General features: G+C 34.1%; 1 protein-coding gene and 1 non-coding gene across 2 annotated transcripts; both read left to right on the top strand.

Annotated features, from left to right (window-relative positions):
• The first annotated feature begins 14,868 nt into the window (after window positions 1–14,868).
• Window positions 14,869–14,941, top strand: TRNAA-UGC (transfer RNA alanine (anticodon UGC)). The gene has a single exon. It is a non-coding gene; the product is annotated as a tRNA-Ala (tRNA).
• A 429-nt stretch (window positions 14,942–15,370) lies between these two features.
• LOC124827235 (senescence-specific cysteine protease SAG12-like) lies at window positions 15,371–16,683 on the top strand. Its single transcript, XM_047300245.2, has 2 exons — window positions 15,371–15,856; window positions 15,945–16,683. The coding sequence occupies exons 1-2, from the start codon at window positions 15,424–15,426 to the stop codon at window positions 16,511–16,513; spliced, it is 1,002 nt and encodes a 333-aa protein (XP_047156201.2). The 5' UTR covers window positions 15,371–15,423; the 3' UTR covers window positions 16,514–16,683.
• Window positions 16,684–24,181: the final 7,498 nt, after the last annotated feature.

Raw genomic sequence — 24,181 nt, 5'->3', positions numbered from 1 at the left:
CTTGTATAATGCATTGTCACATCAATTAATATTTTATATTATTCATTGTATACTGCCACTAATCTAACAAACAAATTTTGTATTTATTTCTTATGAGTTATTTTATAATTGAATTATATTGGTTTTAACTAGTAAAACAACTTGTTTACTTATAATTTATTATTCTTTATAATTTTTTTTAGAAAATTAAATTTATAGATTTAAAAGTTTGTTTAAATTAATATATGATCTACGAAGGAAATATCTTTTATTTTTAAAATTACTTTTAAGTATGAGTTTGAAATTATTTTAGAATTTTTATTTTTTATTTATTGTAGAATGACAAAAAACAAATTACTGATTTTCATCAACATATTCATTCATGAGATAGTCATAATATTGTATTGACTTGTCACTTTCTATCTCCTAATTCGTTTAATATTTCATTTAGTGATACAAGTTCGATATATGTGACCCATTTTTTTGAGATGAATGTAAGCAGTTTAGAGATAAATGAAGACCTTAGTATTGATGCAAAGTGACTCTAGAAAGGGGTACAAACATATTACAATAAATACAAACAATGTAAGGACTAAGGAAGAGAAGAATCCACACAAGAATCTATATTGGTTCACAATAAATACAAACATATGCTTAAGAAATACATTAATAAAAACCTTTTGACAAGCATAAGTATCAACCACTCTTGGATACTGTTCAGACTTTGACAAATGTACCAAATTGTTCATGTAATAAATCGGTAAGACCGGAGATTGTTTCCCAAGAGACTTATGTCACCAAACAATCGTATAATTTCTAACTAACTTAGACAAAGAATGATTCCATAATTTGGGTTTTAGTGCAATTAAAGTAAATATAAGACAAGAATGACAAAAATGAATTTTGGTAACTCAAACACTTAGGAATGGAAAGATTAGAGATGATATGGAATTATATTGTTTGGAGTATGATTTCACCTACTTCACTCTTATGCATGGTAATTCACTTTCTCTTCATTAAAATGTCAATGTCAATCTATAAATTTACTCAAACACAATCCCTTGGTAGAGAGAGCCTAGACTTTCTTATTAGACTTCAATCCCTTGGAAAACCTAACAATTGTTTCCGCATTAAGAATTGAGATTAACGACAACCAAAGGTCCTAACTCTATTCCTAGATACAATTTCCTTTTGGTGTTTAATCCAGTTCCAGATTCACACAATATTTCCGTATTTTAAGCAAACCCTAAAATCATGTCATGGTTGATTACATCATAATAAGCTTTAAGTAAAGGAAGTAAACACTAACAATGATGCATATAATCATTCAAAACATTGTAGTTTACATAAGAGATTAGTGGTTACATCAATCCCTAACAATAAATGAAACTAGCTCTCCATGAAGGAGAGCTTAAGCCTATAACAATGGTGGAAATGGAAGAAGAAAGATAACCCAAAGAAGAAGAAGGACTATTCCCACAACTCCTAGGTTGCCTCCAAGTGCTCCAACAGAGAGAAATTGCTTTTGGGTTCCCAAAGATCCAAATCCCTTCGTGTTTCAGCCCTAAATAGACCAAATTTGCCACATCAGCGTCGCCACCGCTCAGTTGCACCCCAGCTACAAAATTACAGTGACAGAGCGCTCAGCTGCACCCCAACTGTAGTCTAGTGGCAGCGTTCCAGAGAGTAGGCGCTTAACTGCACGCTAGCTGCACGCCAACTACACGCTAGTTGTGGATTCCAGAGAGTAGGTGCTCAACTACATGCCAGCTGCACCCCAATTATAGCAAGCCGAGATGAATGGGGCTCAACTGCACCCCAGCTACAAGTGTCATGTTCAATATTCTTCTTTTCACACTTCTTTTTGTTTTTATGGTTCTTTGATTCTTTGGATTGGCACACAAGCTTCATGTGAATGATCTAAACATAGTAAAAAGTGGGGATTAGTAATGAAATTGAATCAATACAACTCAAGATGTAACTACTTAGAAACACAACAAATTGAGGCATAAAGAAGGTAGAAAGCTAAGAAAGAGTTGATTTTGTTTACTTATTCATAATAGAAATATAGGTAAAATTCAACATTATCAGAAACAAAGTGGCTCGAGAAGGAGGAGTGAATAGATCTTGTAGACATTTAAAATTATTTTCTTATAGACTTATTACAACAAATATAATTAATGTAAGGAGTTAAGAAGATAATATTGCACTTCACCTCTACTTGAGACTACGTCCAGTTTCTTAAGTCATCTTCTTAAGAAATTAATTAAGAAACACTCCTACGCTATCATTAACATTATTCAGTTATCACTACTTAACCAAGACAACTTCAATATTTTCAAGTTAGTAGTTAACAAACTATATAGGTTAAGTTAATCCTGAGTTGTATCCCAACAATATAGAATTGATTTTATGGATTTTTATGAAATTATATACAAAAGGTTAGTAAACCACAACACAAATAATAAAAGATAAAAGTAAAGATCTAAACTATTAGAATTAATAAATAAGATTGATATGAAAAAAGTATAAATGTGAATTTGATAAGAATAAATGAAATAACAAATTAAGAAAAGACTTTTAAACAATTCTAATAAAACATGTTAATTCCACAACTTTTCCAAAATATATTCATCATCAATTATCTATAGATTTTTTATTTCAAATTAATTATAGTAAATTCTTAATTAATTGGCGTTCTCACTATTAACCAAAGTATATTCTTTTAACTGCTAACTAAGTATTGTCAAAGCGATGCAACATAATGATTAGCGTGAACAACATACCAAGAGCGGGTGAATTGGCTTCTAATCACAAATCGTGCCTTTAGATATTTTCTCTTTTGATTTAAATTCCTTAACAATAAATTAAAACAAATAAGAGAATAAGGAAGAGAGAAAATTGCACAGGTGCTTTTATACTAGTTCAGATCGCAAAGATCCTATGTCCAATTATTAATCTCAAATGAGAATTAATGATCAACTACCACAAACCAACAAACTGTTACAATCATAAAGAAAATAAACAAGTTTAAGGTTAGAACACTTCTCTTTTTATCCCAAGAGATGAAACTCACTTCCCTTGAAATCCACAAGGGATGAACACCTCCTATGAATGTTTCACGAAGGATGAGCACCTCCTTTGAATCTTCATAAAGGATCACAAACTTTAACTCATCAACAACAATAGCACTCAATCACAACTCCCGTGAAAGTTATCGTTGTCGCAACCGGGATCGCGACGGGACGGCGAGCCGAAAACAAAACAGGTTTGAGAAAAGATTTTGGGAGTTGCACCATAATTTATTATGGAAAAACTATGGAAAAACATAAAATAAGACATGGTCTGCGAAAACTGGATTTTAGGTTCAGGAATCAGTTACACATAAGGAAGGTATTAGCACACTACTACGCCTTCCCAAAAGCAGTACCTTTAATTAAATGTATAAAGTTGACGTGGTTTTTCAAAATATTTAATTTTCCTAAAAATAATTATATAAAGAAACTAATAAGAAACAAAAAAAATATTTTTTGATTTATGAACCCGACAAGGATTGACCTTCCTCCTATGTATATCCATTTAGAATGGACAATCAGGGATCACGTAGTTCTTTATCTAGAAAAAAGTTTGTGAGTTTGTTTAAAAATCACTATGGATTGATTTAGATTTTTAAAAAGTGAACCCGACAAGGATTGACCTTGCTCCTATGTATATCCATATGGAAAATCAGGTATCACGTAGTTCTGGTAAAAAAAAGGTTTTTAGTTTAACAAAATTGACATTTTTGGTTTTAAATATTTTTTATTTTTTATTTCAAGAATGGTGGGAAAAAGGAAAGAAACCAAGCCATAGGCCGACACGTACTTATATTAAAAAAAATTATGATTTTAAAAAAACATTATTTGTGTGTAGTGAAAATAATAATACCTTTTAGAAAAAACCTCCAAGTACAATAAAAAGAGAAAAATAAGGGTATAGAGGTAACATACCTTTTTAGCTTTTGATACTCCCTTAGTGCTTCTTTAGTAGTTGTCTTTGACAGAATCCTTATGTGTGAGAACGTATTTTTTCCATACTCTCTTTCTATTATTTCTGCATGTCTCTCTCTATTTTTTTTTCGTCCCCCTTATCAATGATAAGGTGCGTATTTATATACACACATTGTAATATTATGGTAATCTTGTCCTTAATTGTGAATTAATTGACAACGAACAAAATAGGGAAAGAAAATGTCTTGGTTCCAAGAAAAAGAAATCAAATAATATTCAAGACATTGATTATAATTATTGTCAGAAAAATTGTCCATTTTTTAAATCATATTTTCCTCTTTAAAAGCAATTGACGCAACAAATTATATTAATATACTATTTTAATTACTGCTTATAATTATTGCCATAATATTGATTCAAATTATTACTATATCAAACTAATATTTCAAAAATATTTTCTAGTGATGTGTCCTGCATTAAGGAAATTTATTTTATTATTTTCCTTTTTCCTTTTTTTTCTTTACGCACCATTAATTATTATTCTCTTATTTTTGTTTTTTATCTTTACTTTTAATTTCTATTTTATTAACTTACCCGGACGAAATTGGGTTTTTACACTCGCTCTATGCGAACACCAAGTTCTCAAAGCCACAACACAAGGGTTACACAAACCCTAAAACACACTTATCATAACACACAACAAAACAGATAAGCTTTTAAACATATACATTTTTCGTTTTTCGTTATTTTAGAATGAGAGTCTCAATCCAATATATAGAGATCTCACTCAAGCATACCTTCAAAAATTCGGTGTCAGCTCAATCAAGTTTTATATAAAAGACCTACGAGAAGTAGAAAAGAAAGCATTAGCAACTATTTTTTATGCAATTGTCATCCACCACATCCCTCACCTTCTTTCCATCTTTCTTACTTTTTCTTTCATTCATTATGTCTTTCATCCATCCATGGAGGACTAAGCTTCTAGAGTTGGTTCCATTATAATTTTATTATGGATTCTAAGGTTAGATTAAAATAATGTTTTTGTTCTTTTAATTATTATTTTGGGTTTTCATATATTTATGTCTTTTATCTCTAAATCCCATAAAAAATAATGGTTTTTACATCATAGATAATCAACAAGGTGTTTTAATCTATATGCATGTTGATTATATGAGTCTAATTGTTTAGTTTTAATTGGGAATATATATTGATTAAAGTTAGAAACTTTCATGTGATTAAATGACTTTTTGTTACCAATTGAGAATGTACTTTGATTAGTAGTAAAAACTTTAACAATAATTAATCAAGAATGTACTTTGATTAATTAACCTTTTACTTAGTTGGGAGGTAAAAGAATATACACGATTAAGCATAATAGAATTTCATTGAGAATGTATTTATTTGTTATAATTTTTAAATTTATTCTATTTACTATGTTTTGAATTATGCCTCCTTGATAACTCTCAAATTTCTCCTATTTTTCTTAGATTAGAAGTTATTCTAAGATCTTTTAGTTTCTAACACTAGTGCAATGAAAAGATATTGCCTTAGTTGCTTTGGCTTTATGACAGCGGTTGTAGAACCGAGATATATTCAAGCGAGGTAAAAAGTTGAGACTTTTTGCCTCAGTTCAAAAAACTCGAAGCTGTAAGCAAAACAAAAATTGGGTCTATTGCCTCGGCTGGATCTAGAACCAAGACAATAGACCCTTTTTCGCCTCGGTTTGTACCAGAACCACTATCTAAAGTATGTTTTCTTTTTAAAAAAAGTGATCATTTTTGTAACCATTTTAGATTTGCACACAAACACTGTCCAAAAACACTGCACACAAAATGCAAAACACTATCCTGAAACACAAAAATAAACACATATATAAACATATCTGCACACAAAACACTGTCAAGAAAATATTGTTTTCTATTTATTAAGAAAACAAAAAACATGAAACGTCTAGAAAACACTGCACACAAAACGTTGTGCAACAAACAACCAAACGAAAACACGAAAACCCTAAAACGGATCTAACCTTGAAGGTGATTTTGGGGTTGAAACAAAACGAAATGAACATCTCAAAGCGTTTATTCGAAGAGCACCTATGCACAAAATCAATTGGTCAAATTGAAATAAAATTATTTCTAAGCACTTAATCAACAAAAAATGAAAGAAAAATTAGAAGAAATGTTGAAGATGGTGGTCGCGAAATCGAAGACAAGAGAGAGCGGCGCACAATATGACTTCTTTCCAAAAATGCCTCTGTTCGCAAAATTTTAACATAAACGCATGCTATTACCTCGGTTGTTTTTTTAAACGAGGCAGTAAGCCTCTACCGCCTCGGTTCTATAAAGAACCGCTACCTAAAGTCTATCCAAAAACAAAAAAAGAATAAGTTATTTTATGTCTCGGTTCTCTAAACAACCGAGATCGTAGACCCCTTTAGGCATCGATTCTTTTTGAACCGAGGCATATACGTTTACGATAATTACAAAAATGTCACGGTGTCATTTTATGCTTCGGTTGTGACAAAACCGATGTCAAATGGGCGAGTTAAAATCCTTATTTTTTACTAGTGTAATTTTGTAGAATTAGGATAGTTTAGAATTTTTGCTTTAATTTTAGAGTTTATATATAAATAGTGTTAATTTTTGTGTTTTTAGATAATAAATAGTAAATAGTGTTTTTCTCTTTTCTTTAAATGTCAAATTAAAAATATTTGTTTAGAGTTTTGTTTTGTTATTATAGGATTTTTTTTTCCTTTTGATTAATCCTTGCCTATTTCTTTCTTTTTCCAGGAAGACCCCTAGTCAAAGGGGCCGAAAAATTGGTCAAACTAGATTCAGGTTGGTGTTGAATTTGGCCGAATTGAAATGGGCTAGTGCATATTTGAAAAAACTTTATTTTGGGCCATCTGCATTAGGCGGAAGCCTTTATTGAAATATAGCATTTTGTTTAGGAGAGTTGCTCTCCTCCCTTCAAACCCAAACTAGGTCATTCTCTTTCTCTCTCTCTCTCTAATGCTCCATTTTTATTGCTTACTCTTTCCGACTAACTACTTCCATCAATGCCAGGGACCAAGAACAAGAAGAAGGAAATGACAATCCTTCTTCCATCTCCATGGATCGCAAAGTTCATCTGCATGTTCGTTAGATCACTAAGTTCAATTTGGCGAGGATTTGCTAAGGAATTAGGATCATAGAACAAGAATGTTCCCTTGAACTGGATCGAAAATGGATGGGTGTGTTACTTGGAATTTAAAGGGACCGATCACATTCAGTTTAAATTCGTCACTGTAAAAAAGGACTCGACTTTGGTCTGGGAAGCGGGGGAATACAGAGACTTGAAGTTGCTTGTGGCAGGTAATTTTGCCACCCTCGCTGCATGGGATGCAACCCAAGAAAATTTGGACTTGCACCCTTTGGATGAACCTCCATTTTTTTCTCTATCTCCTCCTAATTTTCCCTTGCACGATTCTTCAATGGATGTCAACATCCATGGACGGATATCGAAATACGTTTGTCTTTCAACGGATGTCGATATTCGTCCATTGATGTTGACATCCATTTAAGAATCCAATGCATATTCACATCCGTTTAAATATTACTGAAGGACAAAAGAGGAATGAAGAGGTGTAGGGAGCTGTATGTGGTGGTGGAGGGAGTAACTCTCTTTGTTTAGGCTTGGCAGATGAGGCTCAGGGGGTATAACTCGAGAATGTCTCATTTCCTAGAAAGAAAAAAAAAACCTACGTGCTAGGGTTTTCATAGAGCAAACCGAGAAATAAGAGAGAATGAAAGAGGTAGAGGAAGCCATGGCTTGTGTGATCTGAATCAGCACTTGATTACTCAAGGCACGTCACCGGAGGAGGTTAAATCAACAAAGGAAATGAAGAGGGTGATCGGAGAAGGCTGAATCAGTAAAGGAAATGAAGAGGGTAATCGAAGGGTTGAAGGCGCGACTCGAAGCAAGACGAAGAGAGGCCATCCAATTTGAGGAAGTACGAAGTGTTGAAGGTTTTTGACTCATCTTCCCTTTCCCCTTTCTTCCCTTTTCATTGTTTCTCTAGTTGACGCTATAAAAGGGTATGTAAATAGGATTTTGGGGGGTTAGACAGTGTAATGCAGACGGTGAGAGACTCTGCTTGAGCGAGATATCTAGTTAGGTTTTTTTTCGCATTTTTCGTAGATTAAGTCTTCGTGTTCTTGAATTGTTGATGAAGACTCACGATGGTGACAACTCGTGAGTATCTCAGTAGTGCTTTTCTATACCAATTTCTTGTAATCTTTACTTTCCTTATAATGAAATCCCAATTATTTTTGAACTACTCTGTTTTGTTTGTAATTTCTTGTTTTGAATTTGATTTCATGCAATTTAAATGTTGTCTTAGTTCAGTTGTGATTTTATTTTGTTTAATTGGATTTGATAATGGTAAATGACTCTGGTTTTGGTTTATGATACTTTGGAAAGTCATTTGATAGTGTTAGATGAAGTTCTATTTTGAGTTTTGATTTTTCTGGTTATTTGATTTGAGTAGTTTAGAATTCATGATTTGATTTACTTTTGTTTCAACCTTTATATTTTTGTTGTTATGATGCTTTTTTATCTTGATGTTTTGTTTTTGTCCAATTTTAATTGGTTTATATTGCATTTCATTTGTTGCATTTATCCTTTAGTTCCGTGATTTTGGTTCTTTATTGCATTTCTTTCATTCATTATATTGTAGCTTGTTTTTAATGAATTGAATTCGTGTACTCTACACATATAGGTTTCCTTTTCTGGAGATTACATGACCCCAAAGTGGGCATGACTTAATCAAGATATCTTCTTGAAGTAGAGTTGAAGGAGTTAAATGCATTTCAAACTCTTTGTGGCTTTCAATTGTCTATAATTTTGAGTATGTGTGATTTGATTTCCTAGTTCTTTCGAAAATAAAGTGTTTTTAGATATTTGATAATATATTAAATAAGTGTAGAGATTGTTAGCATAAAGCTAAAGGGCGGAAATTTTGATGATGTCTCAAAGTCAAGTCTCAAGTGCTCTTATTGCAGGAAGATCTTCATGAAAACTTATTTTTATATTAAAGCTTTTATAAGTTAGTAGATTTATGTATATGATGTGGTTTATATTTGATTCTATGTATTATTTGTCTTAAGTTTCGTTAAAACTTATTTTGAATCAGAAAACCTCATTTTATACTCAAGATAATTGATTATCAATTTATAATAATCGATTATCAATAATCAATTATGACTTACCATAAGTAATTATAATGAACAATTATGAGAATTTTTAAGCAAGTGTTTTTTTACCATTGAGTATTCATTAAATGCCTAATTAATTATCATAATTGGATAATTGATTATCACACGTTAATTAGTTGACAACATATTTTTGGAGGTATCCTTGAGTGAGATCTCTATAAATTAGATTGACACTCTCATTCTAAAATACAAAATACAAAATACGAAATCAGTGTATTTTGAAAAATCTTATCTGCAGTGTGTGGTGATAAGTGTTATAGGGTTTCCTGAACCCATGTGTTGTGGCTTTGAGAACTTAGCGTGTTGGCATAGAGCGAGAACTTTAACACGGAGTGTGATTGAGTGTTGCTGATGTTGTTATTGCTGAGTTAAAAGCCTATCATCCTTCGTGAAGCATTCGGAGGAGGCGTTCATCCTTTGTGAAGATTTAGAGGAGGTGTTCATCTCTTGTGGGTTACAGGGGAAGTGACTTTCATCTCTTGGGGTAACAAGAGAGGTGGTTTCCAAAATTTTACAAATTGTTTCTTTGTGATTGTAATTTGTAATTGTTTTTGTGAGTAGTGAATTGTTTATCTTGATTTGAGATAAGCGACTAGATGTAGGATTGGTAAAATCTGAACCAGGATAAAATTATCTGTGCAAATTTCTCTCCACTTTACTCTCTTTATTTGTTATTATTATTTGCTTGGTAAGTTTAATTGAGTAGAAATTAAAAGGCACACGTTCGTATTAAAAACCCTCTTGGTTTGTTATTCCACGCTAACCATTCCGCTGCAGCCACTTTGACAATTGGCATCAGAGCTTGATTTGATAGTTATTCAAATGGCAGGATCATATCAAACTTTTGCAGAGGGTGCTTCTATCAATAGACCACCTTTATTTACAAGTGAAAATTATGCATTCTGAAAGGTTAGAATGCAAATATTTATTGAGTCTATTGATTGTGATATTTGGGAAGTTATTGCATTTGGTCCGTCTGTTCGTACTAACAATATGCAGGAACCAAAGCCTCATGTTCAATGGACTGCTAAAGAAAAGAAAAGGTTTCAAAACGATGTAAAAGCTCGATATATTATTTCATTTGCTTTAACCGTTGACGAGTTTTACAGGATCTCTGTTTGTAAGATTGCTCAAGAAATGTGGGATTGCTAAGAGTAACCCACGAAGGTATAGATGACGTAAAGAGAGCTAGAAAGAATACCTTGATCCAAGAATACGAAATTTTCAGGATGAAGCAAGGAGAAACAATTTCAGACGTTCAGAAATGCTTCACCAACATTGTTAATCATCTCATTGGACTAGGTAAGTCTTTCGAAAATGATGAGCTTAATATTAAAATTTTGAAATCTTAGACAGGTCATGACAACTAAAAGTGACTCCAATTTCTGAGTCACAAAATCTAAACACAATGACTATGGCGACATTATTTGGAAAATTGAGAGAGCATGAACTTGACATCGGAATACTAGATGAAGAAGAAGCAAAGACTAAGAAAAAAAGGACTCTAGCCTTAAAATCTGAGGTAGAAAGGAGCAAAAGAAAAATAGAAGATGAAGACTCAGATGAGGAAGAAAATTTGAGACTCATGATAAAAAGGCTCAACAGGTTCATGAAATCAAAAGACAAAGGAAGATTCAAATACGAAAAGAGAGAAAATCAAGGATCTTCCTCAAACTATAGATGTTATGGTTGTAGAGAAAGGGGCATTTAAAAGCTGACTGCCCAAATCAAAATAAGAGTGGAAAAATAAAAGAAAAGAAGTTCTTCAAAAAAAAGAAAGCCTACATCGCATGGGACGATGACAATGAAACAATTTCTCACTTGAGCAATTCTGATGAAGAAGCAAACATCTGTTTAATGGCGGACGACGACACTGTTGGAAGCCATGTAAGTACATCTAGAGATTCTGATAATTATAGTCAATATAGTGAAGATGAATTGCACGAAACTTATGCTGCTTTAATAATAGAATTTGAAAAATTAGATAAAGCTCATAAGAAATTGAAAAAGAATTTCAAAGATTTAAAATTAAATTTCGAAAATGTTCTTGAAGAAAATGAAAAATAAAAATTAAATTTTAAAAATATTTCTGAAGAAAATAAAAATTTTAAATCAGATTTTGAAAATATTTTTAAGGGGGAGTTTTTAACTTGAAAAAGAAATTGTCAATTTTTTTTAACTACTTCTTTTATCCTGTTTTTATTTATTTATTATGATTTCTAAATTTATTGTATTTTCTATGTTTTGAATTATGCCTCCTGTTTCCCTTTAATAAAAACTATGATAATTGTTATTTATTTGTTTATGACTTATATTCAAGGGGAGTTCTTGTATTTAGGGGAAGAAAATTTTTTATATTATACATAGCGCCTTTTTAATAATGATAAAAAATGGGGAGAAATATGTTTAAAGGCTTAATTATATTTATCTTTTGTCTACTAATCCATCTTCTTTAAGTTATGTATGAGTTACAAATTAGTACAGGTTACAAAAAGCTTTAAATTAAAATATTTTTTATCATCATCAAAAAGGGGGAGATTGTTAGCATAAAGCTAAAGAGCATAAATTTTGATGATGTCTCAAAGTCAAGTCTCAAGTGCTCTTATTGCAGGAAGATCTTCATGAAGACTTGTTTTTATATTAAAGCTTTTATAATTTAGTAGATTTATGTATAGGATGTGATTTATATTTGATTCTATGTATTGTTTGTCTTAGGTTTCGTTAAAAAAAATTTTGAATCAGAAAACCTCATTTTATACTCAAGATAATTGATTATCAATTTATAATAATCGATTATCAGTAATCAATTATGACTTGCCATAATTAATTATAATGAACAATTATTAGAATTTTTAAGCAAGCTTTTTGTTACCGTTGTGCTTTCATTAAATACATAATTAATTATCATAATTGGATAATTGATTATCACACGTTAATTAGTTGACAACGGATTTTTGGAGGTATCCTTGGGTGAAATCTCTATAAATTAAATTGGGACTCTCATTCTAAAATACGAAATACAATATACAAAATAAGTGTATTCTGAAAAATATTATCTGTAGTGTGCGGTGATAAGTGTTCTAGGGTTTGTTGAACCCCTGTGTTGTGGCTTTGAGAACTTGGCGTGTTAGCATAGAGCGAGAACTTTCACAGGGAGTGTGATTGAGTGTTGTTGTTGTTGCTGAGTTAAACGCCTATCATCCTTCCTGAAGCATTCGGAGGAGATGTTCATCCTTTGTGAAGATTCAGAGGAGGTGTTCATCCCTTGTGGGTTATAGGGGAAGTGACTTTCATCTCTTGGGGGTAACAAGAGAGGTGGTTTCTAAACTTTTACAAATTGTTTCTTTGTGATTGTAATTTGTAATTGTTTTGTGAGTAGTGAACTGTTTATCTTGATTTGAGATAAACGACTGGATGTAGGATTGGTAAAATCTGAACCAGGATAAAATTATCTGTGCAAATTTCTCTCAACCTTACTCTCTTTATTTGTCATTATTATTTTCTTGGTAAGTTTAATTGAGTAGAAATTAAAAGGCACACGTTCGTATTAAAAACCCTCTTGGTTTGTTATTCCACCCTAACCATTCCGCTGCAGCCGCTCTGACAAAGATTAGATGCAGAAATTCCCTCATATATTATCATTCTGCATTGTTTTCATTGCTACTTGGGTTCTGTAGAGCATGTGGAGAAATTGTGATTGTAGTTTGCATTCCAAATTATCTTCTCCATATTATGTTTTGTTCTTGCATATCATATCTTTCATTTGTTTTACACATTCATCTCGACTCTCATGCATATCTAAATGGGGCTCATTTGCATATGCTCTCTTGCATTCCATACCTCTCTATTTGTTTTATTTTATCTAAATGAGCCTCATTCATCTCGGCTTGCTGTAGTTGGGGTGCAACTTTCCTACAACTAAGCACCTGCTCTCTGGAATATGTCGCTGGCGTGCAACTAGCGTTCAGTTAAGCGTCTACTCTCTGGAACGCTGCCACTAGACTACAGTTGGGGTGCAGTTAAGTGCTCTATCACTGTAATTCTGTAGCTGGGGTGCAACTGGGCGGTGGCGACGCTGATGTGGCAAATTTGGTCTATTTAGGGCTGAAACACGAAGGGATTTGGATCTTTGGGAACCCGAAAGCAATTTCTCTCTATTTGAGCACTTGGAGGCGACAGAGGAGTTGTGGGAATAGTCCTTCTTCTTCTTTGGGTTATCTTCCTTCTTTCATTTCCACCATTGTTATAGGCTTAAGCTCTCCTTCATGGAGAGCTAGTTTCATTTATTGTTAGGGATTGATGTAACCACTAATCTCTTATGTAAACTACAATGTTTTGAATGATTATATGCATCATTGTTAGTGTTTACTTCCTTTACTTAAAGCTTATTATGATGTAATCAACCATGACATGATTTTAGGGTTTGCTTAAAATACGGAAATATTGTGTGAATCTGGAACTGGATTAAACACCAAAAGGAAATTGTATCTAGGAATAGAGTTAGGACCTTTGGTTGTCGTTAATCTCAATTCTTAATGCGGAAACAATTGTTAGGTTTTCCAAGGGATTGAAGTCTAATAAGAAAGTCTAGGCTCTCTCTACCAAGGGATTGTGTTTGAGTAAATTTATAGATTGACATTGACATTTTAATGAAGAGAAAGTGAATTACCATGCATAAGAGTGAAGTAGGTGAAATCATACTCCAAACAATATAATTCCATATCATCTCTAATCTTTCCATTCCTAAGTGTTTGAGTTACCAAAGTTCATTTTTGTCATTCTTGTCTTATATTTACTTTAATTGCACTAAAACCCAAATTATGGAATCATTCTTTGTCTAAGTTAGTTAGAAATTATACGATTGTTTGGTGACATAAGTCTCTTGGGAAACAATCTCCGGTCTTACCGATTTATTACATGAACAATTTGGTACATTTGTCAAAGTCTGAACAGTATCCAAGAGTGGTTGATACTTATGCTTGTCAAAAGGTTTTTATTAATGTATTTCTTAAGCATATGTTTGTATTTATTGTGAACCAATATAGATTCTTGTGTGGATTCTTCTCTTCCTTAGTCCTTACATTGTTTGTATTTATTGTAATATGTTTGTACCCCTTTCTAGAGTCACTTTGCATCAATACTAAGGTCTTCATTTATCTCTAAACTGCTTACATTCATCTCAAAAAAATGGGTCACATATATCGAACTTGTATCACTAAATGAAATATTAAACGAATTAGGAGATAGAAAGTGACAAGTCAATACAATATTATGACTATCTCATGAATGAATATGTTGATGAAAATCAGTAATTTGTTTTTTGTCATTCTACAATAAATAAAAAATAAAAATTCTAAAATAATTTCAAACTCATACTTAAAAGTAATTTTAAAAATAAAAGATATTTCCTTCGTAGATCATATATTAATTTAAACAAACTTTTAAATCTATAAATTTAATTTTCTAAAAAAAATTATAAAGAATAATAAATTATAAGTAAACAAGTTGTTTTACTAGTTAAAACCAATATAATTCAATTATAAAATAACTCATAAGAAATAAATACAAAATTTGTTTGTTAGATTAGTGGCAGTATACAATGAATAATATAAAATATTAATTGATGTGACAATGCATTATACAAGGGGGATGTAGCTCAAATGGTAGAGCGCTCGCTTTGCATGCGAGAGGTACAGGGTTCGATCCCCTGCATCTCCATTTCTTTTGACTTTTTGAATTAAATCACAAGTATCTTATATCTGGCCACTATATATAGTTTTGATATTTTATTTTACTTGTTTTTACACTTTACAGCAGGGTTTTAACATAAAATGTTAAATAGAAAAAGTAAATGATTTTCTTAAGAATTTTAAAAAGGAAGATTAACGTAAAACTAACAAATGATTTTGTAATGACTTAGCGTTTTAAATTTGTCCACAAGAGTCGAAGACAAGCATATGATATATGACAGACACAGCAAACGAAGCAACACGGTAACACAACAAGTCATGATGTTGTTTGGTTTGGTCTGTGCGTAAGTGGCTTGATTGCCGGAGATGATCTGTCAAGTTGTAACCCATCGGGCACGCTGGGACGTGCCTACTTGTATTCTATTTATACTTGTACACTTCTTCACAAAATATAACCATTCACAATCACTTAAACACATTCATTCACTCCTAGCTAACCGACTGATTGCAATGGCATCAACACTAGACACAAAATCTGTAGTTGTTACCTTGTTCATATATTTGTGGACATGCACATCTCGTGCTACATCCCGGGCACTCTCTGAACCTTCCATTGCTGCACTGCATGAAGACTGGGCTGTCCTGCATGGCCGTGTTTATGCTAATAGCGCAGAGAAGGACAGACGCCAACAGATATTCAAGGACAACTTGGACTTCATACGCAAACACAACAGCCAAGAAAACAAGAGCTACACTTTAAGCGTAAACCTTTTTGCTGATTTAACTAACGATGAATTCCTCGCGTCTCACACAGGAGCTCTTTATAACCCACACACTCTACCAACTTCCTCCAGCATCAACCGCAGTCTCTCTGTCGTTACGTCAAGCTTGGATTGGAGAAAGAAAGGAGCCGTTAACAAAATTAAGTACCAAGGCCAATGTGGTACGTTGTTGCTTTGCCACCCTAACTACCTATTTCATGCATTAATATATATATTCCTTTGGATGATGACTTTGATTTGAGGTGGCAGGGAGTTGCTGGGCATTTTCAGCTGTGGCGACAGTTGAGGGGATTACCCAAATAAAAACTGGAAACTTGATTTCGTTGTCTGAGCAACAATTGGTGGATTGTGCCAGCCATGACGGATGCCACGGAGAATCCTTGGAAAACGCCTTTGGGTATATAAAAAGCATGGGTCTTGGAACTGATGCAGAATACCCTTACAAGGAAACAACTGGGAGTTGCCATTCTGTGAATCCTGCAGCCAGGATTGGAGGTTTCGAAATGGTGCCTCAGCAGAGGGAGGAGGAACTTCTTCAGGCAGTGAGCAGGCAACCCGTTTCTGTAATCCTTGATGCTAGTGGACAAGCATTTCAGTTTTACAAGGGAGGAGTTTTCGGTGGTGAGTGTGGAACTCAACTTAACCATGCTGTTACTGCAATTGGGTATGATGAGGATGCAAATGGCAAGTACTGGTTGATAAGAAATTCTTGGGGTGAAGGATGGGGAGAGGAGGGTTACATGAAGATTATGAGGAACACCGGCGTCCCCGAAGGTCTATGCGGCATCAACATGCATGCCACTTATCCCCTACTCTAAGTACGCTTATTTTTCATTACGTCTATACGCACCTCTTTCCTTTTCTCGTTCAATTAATTAAGCTACAATTATGTAGCATGCTCTATGTTTTGACATCAGCTCTGTCTGTGTCAATCATTCTTATTCACTTTTGTTATATTATTAATGCAATATTATATCATTTCAATTTAGACTTTTCCTCTTTCTTTCAGCCTTACTAACTAATAATTAAAAATAAAACATGACACACTAATTAACTATTGACAATACAATTAACTCGTGACCTTTGTAGTAAGAAAAAACTACTAACACATTAATTGTTGACGTCTACGCTTCATCTAATGAAAATGATCACAAATACACAACTTAAAAATGCTATCAAAATTTGTGTTCTTACATGATTGAATGTACTCTGTAATTCACAACTTTTTACTAAAACATTAATTGTTGACGTACGGTTGATCTAATGAAAATGATCACAAATAAATATTTTCTAAGGACACTAAAAGGACTAAGGAAAAACGACACCGGTTATTTTTGTCCATAGACAGCGGTTCCCGAACCGAGACATATTCAGGCGAAACAATAAGTCTACTACTTTTTGCCCCGGGTGTGAAACAAGGCATAAAAGGGTGAGATACTGCCTCAGTTCTTCCTTAACCGAAGCAGTAGATGTTTTTATTTTTTTTATTTTTTTTCGTAGGACATACTGCCTCGGTTCCTTCTGAACCGAGGCATAAAGTCCCCTTCTATATCCTCGGTTGTAACCCTAACCGAGACAGTAGAGTGCATTTTTGTTTTTTTTTTCAGTCCGCCAGCCTTTCTGCATCGGGTGTGACCTTAACCGAGGCCATAGGGGGTTATTCTACCTCGGTTATGACCTTAACCGAGGCATATTCGCCATGTCATATCCATGTTGTATAACTTCGTACGAAACCATCACAGGTAAGATGTTCCCTAATATTAGTTGCGTTCAACTTCCTCCCATTCAAACAGTTCACACAGGGACATCTGAACTTGACTTCATCATCACCACTTGTACTCGCATTAGGTTGCGCAAACTCTATAAATTCTTCTACCTCTCGTACTCAATGCTGATGCGTGGTAAATTAATCCACCCTCGATCCGTACCCATGTTTACTGAAATTGTTTACACAATTTCAATAATCTTTAATGATCACTTTGTTCGTGTTTGTATTCAAGGTGTGACCCTATCCAATTCAAGAAGATTCACTATTTTTAGTTTATTAAACATATAAATTTTAAACAACATATCTAAAATTTCACGAAATTTTGCCAACATTTCGCATTGGTCTTCAGGTTACATGAAATGAAAGTGATTATAAATCACAATCAAATATGCACCCAAAGATCAATACAAAACACTAATTAACTATTGACAATACAATTAACTCGTGACCTTTGTAGTAAGAAAAAACTACTAACACATTAATTGTTGACGTCTACGGTTCATCTAATGAAAATGATCACAAATACACAACTTAAAAACGCTATCAAAATTTGTGTTCTTACATGACCGAATGTACTCTGTAATTCACAACTTTTTACTAAAACATTAATTGTTGACGTACGGTTGATCTAATGAAAATGATCACAAATAAATATTTTCTAAGGGCACTAAGAGGACTAAGGGAAACAACACCGATTATTTTTTGTTTATTTTTGAGAAATTAATAATGAGCTCTATTTCATATAATATCACATAATATCAATATATACTTAAATATTAGTTTTTGTTTATTTTTGAGAAATTAATATCTATATGAATCTCATTAGTATCTTTATACTTCTTTAGTCTTTTTGGACTAAAATAATAATTTAATATAGTGCAAATAGGAAAATGTGATAAACAAATTTAGACGTTGAGCACAATAGTTGATTTCAATTTGATTACCTTTAATTATATTGAGTATGGTGGTGTCATTGATTTAATCTTCTAACTTTTAGCCTGTGTTCGCATGAACAGATTGAACTGTTTATGAGAATTTGAGAGCGACGATTTACCAATGCATGGTTGTTTCTTTGAGCTGAAATGAACGGATCATCGAGGACGGATTTGCGGGACGCACTCCATTTTCATCACTCGCAAAATTGAAGAGATTTGCGTGGATTGTTGATGAAAAGTCGTGTGTGCCCTCCACTTGATACGCAACACAAGGGTGGCGTAACCGGTTACAGGAGAATCGTAACCGGTTACAGGGGTATGAAGCAAATGTAGTGGGAGGGTGGCGTAACCGGTTACAGAAGCATGTAACCGGTTACAGGAGCATATGAAATTTTGGTGGCACGCGTAACCGGTTACGCAAACGCGTAACCGGTTACAGGTTTTTTTTTATATTTATTATGCAAACTTATTTTTCAGTTTTTTTTATAATTATTTTAATATTATAATTTAAAAAAATCTAGATCTTAATAAAATGAGGTATATTATATTTTTTAATTTATTAAAAATAAGTTGATTATTTAATTTTTATAATTTTTAAACATTAATTTTATAAATTATTCATAATTTTTTTTTTCTTTATAAACATTTTTACAATTAAATATAACATTTATAAATAACATTTTATATTATTTTTATAACTAGGGGCATTTTGGTAATCTTTAATTTCTACCAATTAAACTCATTTTTAAAGTCTATCACATCAATCAAATCCTATACTAATTCTCACAAACTTTACTTCCAAATCCACTCTCAATTACCCACAAACCCACTCAAAAAAACAAAAAAAAATTACCCTCAAATCCACTCAAATCTATTCAAATCATCTCCCCCAAATCACTCTAAACGAACAAAGCCCGATATTTGAAACTTTTACTTTTTGATTAGACAGATAAAAAAGGTTTTACAATTTAGTCGGTGTCACTGGACAACTCTGCTCTGCAACGCTTTTTTGGTGTTTTCCTATGTGATCGTGCTATATACTATATATTTGGAGTTTCTTAATAGAAAAAAATGAGTTGACCCAAAGCAAGTGGACTGGTATTAAAGAAAAAAAAAGGACAACAAAATATTAAGGAATATTTATTTTTTGTATAGATTTTCATTTTTATTATTCTTCTAGTATGGGCTGGGATCTTCAGGTTTGTATTTACTATAGAATGCAAAAGACAAGTAATTGTGTGTATTATTACATACAAACATTATTTTATAAGAAAAAAAAAACTAAATTTCATAACGAAAAAACAATTGTATATATATACTAATATTTAAATAAAAGTAACCTAGTATACTTCAAAATATTCAAAGCCCTGTGGAGGTGAATTTGAAATTATTGAAGGTTATGGTTTGCAGGTGGGTTGGGCATGATAACAGTTTTAGAGTAAGTCAAAAGTTGGTGCCCTTCAGAGTTATTGATGTGTTCATGAGCATAGGTTTAGAAATAGGTGGTTTAGAGATTCCCTTTGATGAAGTAGTTGGTGGATTGGTTGGTGAAATGTTCAAATCAAAAACCATCAGTTTGAATGACTTGACGGACATGTTTAATGTCATTGTTCATGATAAAAACATTGATGTTGATGTAGTGTGTAGGTTATATATATTAGTTTGTTTGGTTGTTTTCTATTTCCCTAGGAAATCAAGGCATGTTTGTAACATGCCTTTTGCAGTGTTAGATGACTTAGACAGTTTGTGTCTATATGATTGGTGCACCGGTGTACATAAACATATTGTAGAGAATTTAAATAAATGTAAGAAGAAAATTATGGGAGCAGGTATCCCCCAGTCACTCACTCTTAGTGGCAATGTGGCAGTGTTGCAGGTAATATGATTTGTAGTTAACTATTTTGATGTACTGCAGAACATTGTGAATTAGGTTTGATGAAATGATTTTATGATATTGTAGGCTTGGGCGGTTGAAAGACTTTCCTTGCATGGTCATCCTTCGCACAGGTTTTTCCCGCGCATAATGCGATGGTTCCCGTATAAATCAAGGACCGAAAAAATTGAACATATTTTTATGACCGGAGATGTAAGTGTTTTGTTTTTCATTATTTTGTATGTTAAAATGGATTGTGTATTTAGTATGAATTTGTTGTGTGATATTGGTGCAGTTAAATATGGAGTGGTATCTACGAAAGGAAGATCGTCATAGGCCGGAAATCCGTGCAGCTTTCAACATGGATGACGGAGGGATGAGTGAAGGATCCTTGGGTGAAGGATCCAAGGTTGAGAAAGATGATGATGATGACGAAAGCTCTGATGACGGGACATGAGAAGCAGGAGCCGAGGAGAGATTGAGGAAAAACAATGAAGATATCAGAGCATTCAATGCCAAGATTGGAGTTCTTACTAGGGAGTTATTTGAAATTTGTCAAACTCCAATCTTTCATGAAGCAGATGCATGTGGCACTGATGAAGAGGTTGGTGGTGGAGTTGATGAAGCAGCTGGAGTTGGAGGTGAGGAGAAGCCTGAAGTTGGGGGAGACCAAGAGGCTGAAGTTTGTCCTGATTGTGGATTTGAAGAAGAAGGTGATGGTAATGCAGTTCATGACCCCCTAGGTGCATATACTGAAGTAAGAGGGGAGGATAAAACCGCACATGAAGAGGAGATAGTTTCAAGAACTGTTCATAACATTCATTTTATTGAAATAGATGATGATGGTGATGAAGAAGAACGGGAGGTCGTGCCATTGGTTATACCCCCATTGCGCAGTTTTGTTGGTGATCCAAGCACCACTGTTGATGTAGACCAATTTTACACAGCAGTCAGCGTCAGAGAGATGACCGTATACAGGTATATGGTATGAATTGTAGTTGTGGTTGACGAATCTCCATTGTTTGTGATTGACTAATATTTGGTATGTTTAGGGTTGTAAGCGAGATAATTGGGCAAACCTTGAGCACGACTTCATTTTACACTTTGGCCCCGATAAAATACGTTGATAACATGGTTAGTATTGTCACATTTGGTTGTGTTTCATGTTTTAGTTTATGTTACTCATGTGAAAATTTTTTATTGTGTAGGTGGTGTTATTTGCTTGTACGATCTTTATGTACTTTGAGAAAAGGTTGTGCGGTGTTGTTAAGAGGATTCATTTTAGTCTGTTATACTCCGTAAATAAAATTTGATATTGTATGATATTTATGATTGAAGCAAGTATTTTTGATTGATTTTTTATTGATGATTTTGAAATTGTCCACAGCACCATATTCTTACAGATTATAGGAAACGTCCACAGAATCGCCATGTTTGGACGCTTCATAACTATAACAGTTATTTGCGTTCCGATCATTTTGGACTTGGAGACTTTGCCACAGCGAACTTTGTGAGTAACCTTTAATTTGCAAATTATGTCGACTTTTGGTTGTAAATGTGTTACTGAAATTGTTTATATTGTTTGTAGTTGTTTCTGCCATTTGTCCACGATGATCATTAGTGGTGTTATTCAGTGAAATTGAGGTCATTGGAGATTTTTGTGACTGACTCATTGGGTAAGGGTATGAGAGACCGCAAAAGGATAGACACAGCTGTTGTAAGATTCGACATCTTTCATTGTTGTTGACCGTGTGATTATGACATAACCCTGTATTGTTTAAGTATTTATTGTATTTGTTAACTGGTAGGCTGAAAATATGGCACGGTTTTTTTGCATCTTGATGAATACACCGGAAGGTAGTATTGGTCCTTTGACTGTTAAACAAGCAATTATCTCATCCCAACCAAACTTGTAAGTTTCTTCAACTGTACTGCCGGATTCTATTGTGTTGTCATGTATATGGGCAAAAGTGATTTGATGTTGTGGGTATATTATTTCAGACATGATTGTGGAGTCATAATGTTGAAAGCAATGGAAATCTGGGATGGAGACGAAAAATACAACGGGAAAAGCATGCCTCAATATACAACTGTAAGTTGGAACTGTGTGTTTGATAATATTCTTGTATGTGCTGGTTTGTAATGTGGACAATGTTGGTTTCAGGAGGAGCTGCTTGGGATTAGAAAGAAATATGTGTGTGACTGGATCCTGGACAACGAGAACATAAGAAGAATGGAAGCCCTACAACTATATGGCATTGTTCAGGATTGCTAAGAAATGATAAAATTTGACATGTATAAGATGTTCAAATATGTACCTAATGTTAGTTGACAATGTACAGTATGTGTTTGTAATAAGATTAGTGGTTGGATTTCGAAATGAATTGTTTTTACTTTGTGTTTGTGTTTGTTATAATGACAAAATTAGTGATTGAAGAATGAACGCAGAATTATAATAAGAATTTGAAAAGTACGAGACCATTTTAAGTAAAATTAATGGTAATTAATGGGAAGGAGTTGATCAAGTTCTGAGTGGGGAGATGGGTGTTGGTGATTGATGTGAACGCAAGAAGTGTGGATTGATCCGTGATGAGTAGGGGGACGAAGTAGTGCAAGGGATGAGTTAGGGTGTTGAAAAAAGGGTCTGGTAATCGTTTACAGCATCCCTGTAAACGATTACCCGAGAGGAAATTGGATTTTGTACAGAAAGTCCAACACAGGTACTCAGTCAGGTGAACAGGGATCACCATTGGGAAAAAATGTCAGTTTTAGGCACTTCTGCACCTGTCTGAGGCTGGTCCAGGTGTTTCAGTGGTGGGAGAGGGTGGTTGGTGATGTGATGTGAGGCCAAGGAGTGTGGGGTGACCCCTCATCAGTTGGAGGAGAACCGTGTGCAAGGGATGAGTGAGGGTGTTCAAAAAAGGGTCTGGTAATCGTTTACAGCATCCCTGTAAACGATTACCCGAGAGAAAATGGGAATTTGTACAGAAAGTCAAACACAGGTACTCAATCAGGTGAACAGGGGTCACCATTGGGAAAAAGGTCAGTTTTAGGCACTTCTGCACCTGTCTGAGGCTGGTACAGGAGTTTCAGTGGTAGGAGAGGGTGGTTGGTGATGTGTTGTGAGGCCAAGGAGTGTGGGGTGACCCCTCATCAGTTCGAGGAGCAAGGTGTGCAAGGGATGAGTGAGGGTGTTCAAAAAAGGGTCTGGTAATCGTTTACAGCATCCCTGTAAACGATTACCCGAGAGGAAATTGGATTTTGTACAGAAAGTCCAACACAGGTACTCAGTCAGGGGAACAGGGATCACCATTGGGAAAAAATGTCAGTTTTAGGCACTTCTGCACCTGTCTGAGGCTGGTCCAGGTGTTTCAGTGGTGGGATAGCGTGGTTGGTGATGTGATGTGAGGCCAAGGAGTGTGGGGTGACCCCTCATCAGTTGGAGGAGCAAGGTGTGGAAGGGATGAGTGAGGGTGTTCAAAAAAGGGTCTGGTAATCGTTTACAGCATCCATGTAAACGATTACCCGAGAGAAAATGGGAATTTGTACAGAAAGTCCAACACAGGTACTCAGTCAGGTGAACAGGGGTCACCATTGGGAAAAAAGGTCAGTTTTAGGCACTTCTGCACCTGTCTGAGGCTGGTCCAGGTGTTTCAGTGGTGGGATAGGGTGGTTGGTGATGTGATGTGAGGCCAAGGAGTGTGGGGTGACCCCTCTTCAGTTGGAGGAGCAAGGTGTGCAAGGGATGAGTGAGGGTGTTCAAATAAGGGTCTGGTAATCGTTTACAGCATCCCTGTAAACGATTACCCGAGAGGAAATTGGATTTTGTACAGAAAGTCCAACACAGGTACTCAGTCAGGGGAACAGGGATCACCATTGGGAAAAAATGTCAGTTTTAGGCACTTCTGCA

The sequence above is a fragment of the Vigna umbellata genome, chromosome 1 (genome assembly GCF_029865625.1).
Source record: "Vigna umbellata cultivar VRB3 chromosome 1, Vumbellata_1.0, whole genome shotgun sequence".
Classification (NCBI taxonomy): domain Eukaryota; kingdom Viridiplantae; phylum Streptophyta; class Magnoliopsida; order Fabales; family Fabaceae; genus Vigna; species Vigna umbellata.
This window is presented reverse-complemented; position numbering and strand designations above follow the sequence as displayed.